Consider the following 12,844-nt stretch of genomic DNA (forward strand, 5'->3'; position numbering starts at 1 on the left):
GTCGCCACACAGACTCTAGTTTAATCCATTAGCAAGTTGAGCTCCTGGTCCAAACCTCTGATATGATCAGAAAGCAATCAATGCCTGAGGCTCTTCGGGAGCCCTTCTTTCTCTCAGCATTGTCTCGAATCCTTGTGGTTCCCACAAGCCAATCTCCAGTAGCCCACAGCCAGTGGGGGTCCTTCAACCACAAGACACCAAATGCCACAGCCTGTAGGGTCCTTCAGTCGCTGAGCCCCTCGATGGTCTGTTGCTGTGGTCATCTCCTATGCTTCTCCTTTATAATATTGGTGGGAGGTTGGCGGGGGGGGGGGGTTCTCCCAGTTTCTGGTGCCCTGTGCCTCAGGAGTCTGCAACCCATCGTGGTATGCTGCTCAGCATAGGTGCTCCCATCTGGGCACAGACCCTATGGTTGCAGGATTTTTAAAAAAACCCACCACTGGCCATTTAAAGCCTGCAGGAAGCTGCATTAGGATGGGTGGTAGGACCCTGCTGAGCAGCACTGTATCTCCACTCCTCATTTCGCACCATAACAGCAACTCTGGTAGTGTCACCGTTCTCTTTTACAACGGAACAGTCCCAGATGCACTTAACTTTCCCAATCATGCTGTAAGTGCTTCAGACAGTCGTTAGATGAATCAACCACAGAAGGAATCATAGTTAAATTCAAATGGTTCTTACTCCATGCCCTGATATGTGTTTTGCCAGTAGGTGTCACTGGATCGCCAGTAAGAATCGGAACGTTCATCCAGCTCAGAAGCAGAGATTAATATTTTTATTGCTGAGATCAGCTAGGATGGGACAGGCAGAAAGAAAGATCGCTCTTGACATCTATACGTTTTTAATTTGCATAAATGCTTAAGAGCAGAGTGTCAAGGGATTGTCCCCTCCTTCTTTGATCAATGCATTTATTTGGTTGGGGGGGGGAGGAAGCAACAAAAATCTGTTTTACAATTGGAAAATTCTGGTCTATTACAGTAAACATCACTGCACACTGGTCCCTGATCATAAATTTATCAACAGAGACCCAAAAGCTACATGTAACATAATCGATTATTCAATGAAATCTGTATTAAAATTATTCTTTGCATTTTCATGAAAATTTTCTGATCATAGAGAATGATTCCATTGATCTTAACAAGGAGGAGCTCTGCTATAACTGAATTCTCTTGGCTTTGACAGTAAGCATTCATTTGGTGCTGATGGACAAATTAAAGGTAATTTTGGCCTGCCCATGCGATTCAGTAATCAGATCTATAAGCAGGTGTGGAATTACATTGAGAAATCTCAAAATTAATAAAATACTTGGTAGACGGGGCAACAGTCATTTAGATCACTGTGTATAATTACACCTGTCCACAAAATAATTGCTTATTAAAATACAAATGCATTAAGATGCTTGTTTAAGAGGTGCTTTTGAAAAATTGAGACCAAATCATAACTGTGTTGCCAATTCTCTTTCCCCCTACCCAACCTGCTGAAGGTTTCAACTTACCAAGAAATGGCTCCTGACCTGGATCCCTCACAACAGCCTTTGTTAAAATGTCTCATTAAACTATTGGACTATGGAAATCATTACGCTTTCACCAACATGGGCATATCATTAAATAGTGACAAAATCCTTGCTAATCTTTCACGAGTACAGTTTCAGTACAGTGCTCACTTGAACACACTGGTCAAGCATTTGGATTTTCTATTCTATCTTAATATGACATTATTTGATTTTTTTTCCCTATTATGTTGTTGCTGGAACAATTTACTGTGTGATCTCCAATGATCTATCATGTAGTTACTGGTACTTAAAATGGGAACTTTGACCAATAAGAATACTTTATAAATGTATTTGATTTTGCAAAGACACTGTAACATTGAATTTTAGAGTATAAACAAGATAAAACATTTCCATTGAATTAACACCAGTATGAAACATGCAGGATAAAAACATTGTAACGTACACCATATTTCATTTCAGGAAAGCAATCAGTAGAAAGACATGCAAAATAAATACAACTAGAAAACATCAACTCAAAACATTGTTGGGCCTGCCAACACTTTAGACAAAAATAAAAAAAAACAAGAACACAAATAAATTCCAAACCTTATTCTAAAAAAAAGCATACAAGTGAAACAGGTGCATTAATGGAACTCTGTGCACAAATGAAAAAGCTGGGGTTTTTTTCCTGTCTGTTATTCAGTTGCAATGGACTTACTGGTTACAAAAGAGTGTGTCATCACTCACATCACCTAAGAAAAGGATATCATCAATGATAACTCAGAAAGCCCACCGATAATTTAAATTCATCCAGTTGATTTGCATTAATCTTATTAATTCCACTATTACCATTTCATGTACTGTCATCATTTTCATACTGGTCATCAACAAGGCCACAAATGAGTCAAATCCACCCGAACACTGACTAAAAGGATAAAAAACACAATATTGTGGCCTGCAGCACCGATATATTTTAAGAGCACGGCCATGTGAAAATGGAATGAATTTCAGAATTTGATCTTCAAAATGCTGACAGAAGTCTGGAACATCTTCAGAAAGCTCAGAAACTGATGTATGCAGTCAAAGCAAATCCGTAATCCTGACATGGTTAAATCTCAATAAGTCAATTGCAGCTTTCAAGGAAAGCCAGTGAAAATTATTAATTTAAGACTGCTGGAATCCACAAAATGCTGTCTTTAACTCACCCAATTTGTATACTTCCTCTTTCTCTTTTCTGGTGAAAACGATCATTGATAACAACAAGTAAGACAAGTGGTGCTCTACATTTGTCACAGACATCACCAATGCTTCAGTTTTTAGTCTTTTTTTTTGTAGTGGTATCAAAATGGGACAAAATGCTGATTTTATCTAAGAACAATGCAGTTGTGCCATTTCTAAAGACTCCTAAAATGAAATTCAACGAAATTCTCTTCTTCTGAAAGGTAAAACAAACCTGTTGTTTTCTGCGCAATTTCCCCAAAGGCAGTGTGTAATACAATTTCTGTCTTACTCTGTCAATAAAATGCACTCCAACCAAATACCTTGCATGCAGTATCATATTATAATTTTCCTTAGCATTTAAAAACTATTGCATGCTTCAGGCCATTTTCAATGTCAGCTGATCTTTGCCCATATTCTGATAATTTATTAAAATGTGTCCAAACTACATCTCTTCAACTTTCAATTTAAAAAGCAATTTTCCTCTGGAGAACCTGATCATCAAAACCTCATTGACCCATTTGCCCAAATCAGTCCCATTTTATACACTTACGACTATCACAAAGCTACCCAAGGCTAACTGTTCACAACTCCACATCCTTCTTTTGAAGCTTTTCCTTTTTTCATGTGTCATCGTCATCCTTTCTTTGCATTGTTCGACGCTGCCCCTCTCTCATGTCCCTTTCCATTTTCCAATTCTCTTCTATTTCCCCCAGTGCTCATATCATTGAAGTTCAGACAGAATAGTGCTTGTTGGGCTGCAAGAATCCTGTTTGGATGGGGACGGCAAGTGGTGCTGGGATGCAACTAAGTTAAAGAAGTTAGCATCTAAGGTAGAAATGGAATGTTTCCTTTTGCTTGCTGGTGATGTTCTTGAATGAAATTCACAAAGTTTTTACAGCAATGAGCTGGACAACTTCCATCCCCATCTGTCTCAGTTCACAGGATGTAAACTGAAGGCTTTGTTTGGAAGCACCAAGTTGAAAGCAAAATGTATGGGTAGTTGTGCTGAACATTTTTAAACTTCACTGGTACTTTTTACCATTTAGTATCTCTTCTTCAGAAACATAATTGCAGATTTTTCCAGGTGGCTTCCATGGGAAGCAAATAGGGCAGAGCTCCTCCTTGTTAAGATCAACTGTGGAGGTTCTGAAATGGTGACTGTTTTTGCGATAGTCTGAGAAGCTCTTCGCGGATTGCTTTGATCAGTGATGTGGAGGACTGGCCAGACACCAACTCTTCAGTGCAGCTGGAGTGAAAACCTTCTCTGGATTCGTGAGCGTTGCAATGCTCCAAGTGCAAAGACGGCGCTGAAGGATCACGGAGGGACGTTCTCTGCATTTGGAAGAGTGGAGACACATATTCCAGGTGCCCTCGAGTACTTGGCTGTAAAAGAGAAGATGTGTAAAATGCTAAACATTGGAGTAACATCCTTTTTTTTAAAAAAAAGTGATTAGGTAGACAGTTCCGTAAAAATCATCTCAAGCTTACAAAAAATCCACAACTTTTACAAACTGTTACAACTGTCACATATTCCAACTGCTTTTCCTCCTTGGATTATATTCCAAAGTACTATCTCTTGTTGGACAAGACTACTGTTCCCTCTAAATCTTAACTAAAAACGTTACTTCATTGATTGCAATCATACTTGTATTTCATTACAGTTTTATTAGCCATGAAGAGATAGGCAGTGCCAAAATGACCTTGAAACAGTTTTCACGTTTACATTTGCACAAGCATTGAGTGCGCACATACTTTGTCACAGGAAAGATAATTGCACAGCCTAAGATTTTTGCACACACTACAAAAAATTAGAAGAAACATTGGATAAGACTCGACTGGTAAGGATTCTGTGAGCACTGGCAAACCTCCAGGAAAATGGAAATACTTTGCAGTCCCAATGTGATTTGAAACACTTCATTGCTGGACATGATCAGTTCTGCACATTCTATCAGTAATGGCAACCAGTCAGAATGCTCTCTACAGTACTCCTGTAGAAATTTGCAAGTGTTTGGTGACATACCAAACCTCCTCAAACTCCTAAGGAAATATAGCACCTGACTTCCTCATAATTGCATTGACATGATGGACCCAGGATAGGTCTTCCGAGATGATGACACCCAGGAATCTGAAGTTTCTTTCCCTCTCCACTGCTGACCCCTCAATGAGACCTGTTTTGTGTTCTCCTGACTTCCTCTTCCTGAATCCACAACCTCTGTTTTACTGATGTTAAGTGCAAGGTTGTTGTATGACACCAGTCAACTAGCAGATCTATTTCACTCCTGTATGCTTTCTCATTGGCATCTGTGATTCTGCCAACAACCGTGGTGATATTGGCAAATATATAGATGGCATTTGAATTGTGTCTGGCCACACACATTCATGGGTGTAGAGAGAGTAGAGCAGTGGGTTAGGCACACATCTTTGAGGTGAACCGATGTTGATTGTCAGTGAGGAGGAGATGTTTTCAATTTTCTGCCATGGTCTTCCGATAAGCAAGTCAAGGATCCAGTTGTAGGGGGAGGTACGGGGGCCCAGGTTTTGACGCTTATTAACCAGTACTGCGGGAATGATGGTGCTGAATGCTGAGCGAACTCAATGAAAAGCTGCCTGAAGTAGGTATTACCATTGTCCAGATGGTCCATGGCGAAGGGGAGAGCCAGTGAGATTGCATCTACTGTGGAGCGATTGTGGCAGAAGGTGAATTGCAGTGAGTCCAGGCTCTTGCTTAGGTTCAAGTTAATTCTGGCCATGACCAACCTCTCAAAGCATTTCTTTACAGTAGATGTGAGTGTTGGTGATAGTCATTGAGGCAGCTCATCCTGCTGTTTTTAATTGATGCAGGTTTTGAAGGAGGTGGAAAACTCCAATTGAAGCAGTGAGAGATTGAAAATGTCTGTGTACACTCCAGCTAGTTGATTGGCAAAGATTTTCAATATCCAACCATCAGGGCCTGACTCGTTGAGAGGGTTCACCCTCTTGAATGATGTTCTGACACCAGCATGATTAAGATTCTGATTTATGAGACGTGGGTGCCACATTTATTGCCCATTATGGTCTGAGGTTGGGTGCCATAATTTTGAACTGTCATTATCTTTCGTTGTGAAAAGGTACTCTGACAGTTCTGCCGGATAGAAAGTTCCAGAATTTAGATCAGTGGTTCTCAACCTTTTTCTTTCCTCTTACATCTCACTTTAAGTATTCCTTATGCATTGGTGCTCTGTGATGAGTAAGGGATGACTTAAGGTGGGATGTGAGTGGGAAGGGAAGGTTGAAAATCTAGACCCAATTGTTACTGAAATATTTTACTTGAGAAAAATTGCCATTGTCCAATTTCCTTTGGAGTTATGAAATCGTGTACATAACAAGTCAATTAGATATGATTAAAACAGTGATTTTCAAACTTTTTCTTTCCATCCACAACAGGCCTCTCCAGTCCACGAGCCCATGCTGCCCAATTACACCCAACTGACCTACAATCCATGGTACATTTTGGAGGATGGAAGGAAAATGGAGCACCCAGAGGAAATCCATGCTGACAAGGGGAGAATGTACAAACTCCTTACAGACAGCATGGGATTCAAACACCCGTGTAAATTCTGAACTTCCTGCCCTCTAGGAAGTATTGGAAATGCCAAATTGCCAGGTATAACGCTAACAGCTCCCTATCAAAGGCACTGTACTTGAGCTCTGGTGACCTGGTCTACTGTGAGGGCGGTCAGGGTGTCTGTCCTAGGATACACAAGGAGGGTGGCTTTGGCCACGGCATCTTTGGTTGCTTGGAAAGCCTTGGTTGCCTCCTGTATCCACTGAATGTCTTTACTAGGCCCTGCCATGAGGGAAAATAGCAACTCATAATGCGGGCCCCTGTAGGTATGAAACAATGATAAAAATTGACCATACCTGCAAACTCTTGCAATCCCTTCACAGTTGTTGGTCTAGGGAAGGAATGAATAGTGTTCACTTTGGTGGGTAATGGCCTGGCTCCATGTTGGTCAATGCGATGGCCCAGGAAATCAATGGTTTGTTGGTCAAATTGGCACTTGGCTGGCTTGATAGTTAAATCAAATTCACTTAGCCTGGAGAACAATAGTCTTAAGTGAGTGGCGTGCTCGGTGCGGGTATGGCTGGCTATTAAAATGTCATCGACATGGACAAAAGCGAAGTGCAGGTCCAAGCCCACAGTGCCCATCAACCTTTGGAAAGTCAGAGCCAGATTTTTCAGACCGAATAGCATGTGGAGGAATTCGAACAATCCAAAGGGGGTTATGATAGAAGTTTTGGGAATGTCATGATAACCCCTGATGAGGTCCACCTTAGAGAATAACCGTGCCCCTTGCAAACTAGTAGTGAAGTCCTGGATATGGGGCACAGAATATCTGTTGGGCATGGTGGCTTCATTAAGGCAGCGGTAGTCTCCGCACGGCCTCCAACCTCCAGCTGCCCATGGGCTTTCGGAACGCTGAATAATGCCGAGTTCCTCCATCTTTTAAAACTCTTCTCTAGCCAGGTTGTGTTTCTCAGGGGGAAGACACCGTGCCCTGGTGTGAAGGGGAGGGCCCTCTGTAATAATTTGGTGTCTCATCCCGTGTTTGGGTTCCGCCAAGTTGAAATGGGGCATAGTGATGGAGGGGAACTCCACTAAAACTCGAGTGAATTCGTTGTTAGTGGTACTCACTGAGTGTAGATGGGGGTTAGTAAGTTCGGTGCCCTTGAGCAAGAGTGCCTGAAATGACCGGGCTTGTACCAGCCAATGCCCCTTAATGTCCACCAGTAGTGAGTTGGCTCTCAGGAAATCGGCACCCAGTAATAGTGGTTGTAAGGCCACCATCTAAACTTCCAGGTGAATTGTCTGCCCCCAGAGTGGAGGAGAATTGCACAGGTGCCAAATGTCCGAATGTTGGAGCCGTTTGTGGTCGAAGCTCTCACCCCATCTTGCCACTGCGGCCTTCTAGACTGGGCGGGGAAGGACGCTGTACTGTGCCCCAGTGTCTACCAAGAAACATCAGCCTGACACAGAGTCTTGAATATGTAGCAGGCTATGCAGTTGGCCATTTGTCATAGCCATCAACGATGGCTAGCCTTGCGTTTCCCTGGAACATGCAGGGGGAGCAGCATTGACGGGCGTCGGTACCCCACCGTTAATGATAGAAACAGTAATGCTCACTGATGGGGTGCGTCAATCAGGTGATTGGTCGGTCGATGGGCTTCCTGGCAGGGTGTTGCTGACGAGGTGCTGTCACCTGTTCGGGTGAAATGCAGGAGTCCCTCTTCACTGCCCATAACACGTCTGCTGGGGCAGCCACCCTCCTGGGGTTGTAAAAGTCTTCCTCTGCGATGAGCAGCCGGATGTCTTCAGGCAGCTGCTCCAGAAAGATCTGCTGGAATAGTAGGCAAGAGGTGTGTCCATCATTGAAAGCAAGCATATTGCTCATGAGGGCGGAGGAGGCCCTATCCCCCAAACCGTCGACGTGCAGCAGTCGGGCTGCATACTTGTGCTTTGAGAGCCCGAAAGTATGGGTTTATAGCTCCTTGATGGCCACATACTTCCCTTGCTCCAGAGGCGACTGGAGGAAGTCGATGATGCAGGCTGCGGTGTCTTGATCGAGGGCACTGATCTTGTGGTAGTAGCGCGTGTCGTCTGTGGAGATCTGGCAAATGGCGAACTGCGGCTTGGCCTGCTGGAACCACACCTGTAGTTGTGACATCCAGAAGCCCGACAGCTTCAACGCTATGGCATTGATTGCAGGCTGTCCCTCCATTGCTGGGTTCAAAGTGCCGTTAAGACCAGTTAGGGTCACCACTGTAGTGGAGTCACTTTAGTTATAGCTTACGGTAGGAAGAAGACTCGCACACCAAGGGAGCGAAATCGACACTGACTTTATTGGTCTACAGTTCTGTCTTTTATAGGCAGCTAGTCATGTCACCACCGGGGCGTGGCTTGAGCGAGGCCTACTGCTGGTTGGTTGTCCCAGATGCGTGGGCTCGGATTGGACTCCCTGCGATCTGCTGGCTGTGATTGGCTGATTCGACCGCTATTGCTACAGCCTCAGGAACGGGCATCTCATCCCACATGCTGTCTACCTGATTGTCATGTTTGATGATCGTTTGCTGTGTCGACCTGTGGAGTGGGCCATGGGCCGCCTCAGGACCACATTTGCCCTTCTCCAGTCCTCTGGTGCCTCGCCTGTGGCCAATGCCCCAGCAATCTCTTCCCTCCCTTCCCACAGCAACCTGGGATAATATTTTGTCTGGTAACGGGGATTTATCATTCCTAATGTTTTTAAGAAGATGCAGCACTTCCTGCTTCATCACCTCAACGTGCTCAAGCACATAAGCTTATTCTATATTGACCTCACATTAACCAAGATTCCTCTCTCTCTTGTGAACAATGAAGCTAAGTATTCATTTAAAACCTCACCTACCTTACTCAGAACCTCTTATCACCTCCCCTAACTACAGCTCTCCCTTTCTAACTCCCTTCCCGTCTAAGCCACAAGGCCAGGCACCCTGCCAGACACCTGACTGCTGTGGCTTGCCCAGTTAGATCATCCCCTTCAAGTATCCAAAATGCTATATGTATTATTGATGGGAACTGCCACAGGAATACCCTGCACTGATTGCCAGAAACCTGCATTGACTTTCCAATGACATTGTATCAGGAGAAGAGCCTCTCCCTCAATGTCAGTAAAATTGACAGTAAAAGGAGCTGATTGTTGAGCTCAGGAAATGGAGAGGAGCATGTCCTTGACTAAATCAAATGTGCTGATGTGCAGATGGTGGAGAGCTTAAAGTTCTTTGGTGTAAATATCACCCATAACCTGGTGTGGATCAATCATATCGATGTTGCAAACAAGAAGTTGCAGACTCAACTTTCTTAGAACAATGAGGAAATTTGCCAAGTGCCTCAGGTCTCTTATCAACTCTTACAGATGCTCGTATAAAGTATCGTCTCTGGATGTGGATGATACCAGCTTGGCACAAAAACTGCTCTGTGCAATACTGCAAGAAATTGCAGTCAAGCCATCCCCCAAACTGACCTCTCCTCCATCAACTTTATTGATACTTTCTGCTGTCTTGGGAAAGATGTCAACATATTAAAGGATCCATCCCACCTGTTATACACTTTCCACCCCTCTTTCAATAGGCAGAAGAATCAGACTTAAAAACATGAATTTCCAGGTATAAATACAGTTGCTTTCCTGCTGTTATCAGACTCTGAAGTGGATCTTTTTACTGTCAAAAGATGGTGGCTTTTGTACTGTTTTTAACAGTAGTTTTCTCCATACTTTACACTATTTGATGTATGGTATCACCGCTCCTTTCATTGTTAAATTTAGAAATACAGCACAGTAACAAGTCTTTTTGGCCCATGAGCCCGTGCTACCAAATTATGCCCAATTGACCTATAACCCACGTTTTGAAGGGTGAGAGGAAACTGGAGCCCCCGGGGGAAACCCACACAGACATGGAGAAAATTTACAGACTCCTTACAAATAGCGTCAGATTCAAACCCTGGTCGCTGGTGTTGTAACAGCACTGTCCTAACCACACCACTCTAAATTATTTCTTTATTATTATTGCATGACCTGGTGTATGAGTTGTCTTGCCTGGACAGCTTGCAAAATGAAGGTTTTTACAGTAGTTTTGTACACATGACAATAAACAATTTCATTCAATAAATCACAATACTGAATTTGAAGCCTGATAAAATAAGTTTTGTTTTTTATTCTTCTGGTAACCATGTTCTAACTCCATTCCTAATCACTTCATCCTCCAATCTCAGCAGAGGCATTGAATCCCCCATCACACCTCATGTAAACCCACCCATAAACCTCATCAGAGGCATTTTCTGTTCCCTCCACTCCACATTCTGACTTCAGCACAGGCAGAATCCTGGCCACCGCCCCTACTAATCCTCAACCTCAGCACAAGAACTGAAGGTCCTCACCACAAATCCAGATGATCTCATGCCACTGTGCTACCTCAACACATTGAAGTGTTCCTGTATGCTCCAACCTCAGCACAGCTATTAATCTTTCTTCCACCAGCTCTTCAACTGAGTTTACAGCTGGCTGCTGGCCCTCCCTCTGTGGAACAAAATGTACAATACCCAGGGCCTTGGAAGCCCAGAAACATCATGGAATTGTTGAATTTTAAGGTAATTACTTTGAACAATATCATTCTTCCAACTATATGTCTCTTTGACATCATTTGACCGTCCTTATCACTTCTTGGTTTTCCCTCCCCTACAATATCATTTTTTCTTAGAACCACAGAACAGTACAGCACAGAAACAGGCCTCTTCGGCCCTTCTAGTCTGTGCTGAACCATTTTTTTAACCTAGTCCCACTGATCTGCAGCCAGTCCATGGCCCCCCATACCTCTCCCTTCCATGTACCTGTCCAAATTCTTCTTAAATGTTAAAATTGAGCCCGCATTCACAACATCAGCTGAGAGCTCATTCCACACTCCCACCACTCTCTGTGTGAAGAAGTACCCCTTCATGTTCCCCCTAAACTTATCCCATTTCACCCTTAACCCATGTCCTCTGGATCATATCTCACCTAGCCTCAGTGGAAAAAGCCTATCTACATTTACTCTATCCCTCTCATAATTTTAAATATCTTGATCAAATCTCCCCTCATTCTACTACATTCCAGGGAATAAAGCCCTAACCTGTTTAACCTTTTCCTGTAACTCAGTTCCTGAAGTCCAGTCAATATCCTAGTAAATTTTCTCTGTACTCTTTCTATCTTACTGATCTCTTTCCTGTAGTTCGGTGACTAAAACTGCACACAATTCTCCAAATTAGGCCTCACCAATGTCTTATACAAATTTAAAATAACACCTCAACACCTGTACTCATTACTTTGATTTATGAAGGCCAATGTGCTAAAAGCTCTTTACAACCTGTGTCACCACTTTCAGGGAATTATGTATCTGTATTTCCAGATCCCTCTGTTCTACCACAGTCCACAGTGCTCTACCATTTACCGTATATGTCCTTTCTTGGTTTGTCCTTCCAAAATACAACACCTCACACTTACTTGTCTGCATTAAATTCCATCTGCCATTTTTCAGCCCGTTTTTCCAGCTGGTCCAGATCCCTCTGTAAATTTTAAAAACCTTCTCCGCTGTCCACAACACCTCCAATCTAGTGTCATCTGCAAACTTGTTGATCTAATTTACCACATTATGATCCAGGCCATTGTTATAGATGACAAACAACAATGGTCCCAGCACCGATCCCTGAGGCACACCACTAGTCACAGGCCTCCAAACTGAGATGCAATCATCTACCACTACTCTCTGGTTCTCCCATCCAGCCATTTTCGAATCCAGTTCACTACTTCATCCTGAATACCTAGTGACAGAACCTTCCTGACTAACCTCCTATGTGGGACCTTGTCAAAGGCCTTACTAAAGTCCATGTAGACAAAATCCACAGACTTTCCTTCATCAATTCCTGGTAACCTCCTTGAAAAACTCTATAGGATTAGTTAAACACGACCTACCATGCACCATACCATAATGACTATAAATAACCAGTCTCTGGTTATCCAAATAATTGTATATCTGATCTCTTAGAACACCTTCCAACAATTTACCTACTACTGATGTCAGGCTCACCTGCCTATAATTTCCAGGGTTACTTTTGGAGCCTTTATTAAACAACGGAACAACATGAGCTACCTTCCAATCCTCTGGCACCACACGAGTGGCTAAGGACATTTCAAATGTTTCTGCCAAAAACCCTGCAATTTTTACAATAGCCTCCTTCAAGGTCGGAATGAATATCTTGTCAGGCCCTCGGGCTGACAAGACAGCAAGTATTTCCTCCTCTTTAATCTGTATAGGCTCCATGACCTCACTGCTTGTTTTCCTTACTTCCCACAACTCTGTGCCCTTTTCCTGAGTGAATACTGATGAAAAATAACCATTTAATATCTCTTCCATCTCTTTTGGCTCCATACAAAGCCGACCACTCTGATGTTCAAGGGGACCAATTTTGTCCCTTATTATCCTTTTGCTCTTAGTATTCCTGTAGAAACATTTAGGATTTTCCTTCACATTGTCTGCTAAATCAACCTCATGTTTTCTTTTAGCCTTCTTGATTTCTTTCTTGCATTT

General features: G+C 43.0%; 1 protein-coding gene across 5 annotated transcripts in view; it reads right to left on the reverse strand.

The window, feature by feature from the left end:
• Nucleotides 1-756: 756 nt before the first annotated feature.
• LOC138745821 (UPF0606 protein KIAA1549) overlaps nucleotides 757-12,844 on the reverse strand; it is a 350,579-nt gene continuing 338,491 nt past the window's right edge. For 4 of the 5 annotated variants that reach the window (XM_069903162.1, XM_069903161.1, XM_069903164.1 and 1 more), the window contains one exon: nucleotides 757-4,096. In XM_069903162.1, coding sequence (XP_069759263.1) covers nucleotides 3,845-4,096 — 252 coding nt within the window. In that variant the 3' untranslated portion in view covers nucleotides 757-3,844. Of the gene's footprint in view, nucleotides 4,097-6,645; nucleotides 6,790-12,844 lie in introns of those variants that run through there. The other variant, XM_069903163.1, reaches the window with a different exon arrangement.

Source organism: Narcine bancroftii, chromosome 11, assembly GCF_036971445.1.
Source record: "Narcine bancroftii isolate sNarBan1 chromosome 11, sNarBan1.hap1, whole genome shotgun sequence".
NCBI lineage: Eukaryota > Metazoa > Chordata > Chondrichthyes > Torpediniformes > Narcinidae > Narcine > Narcine bancroftii.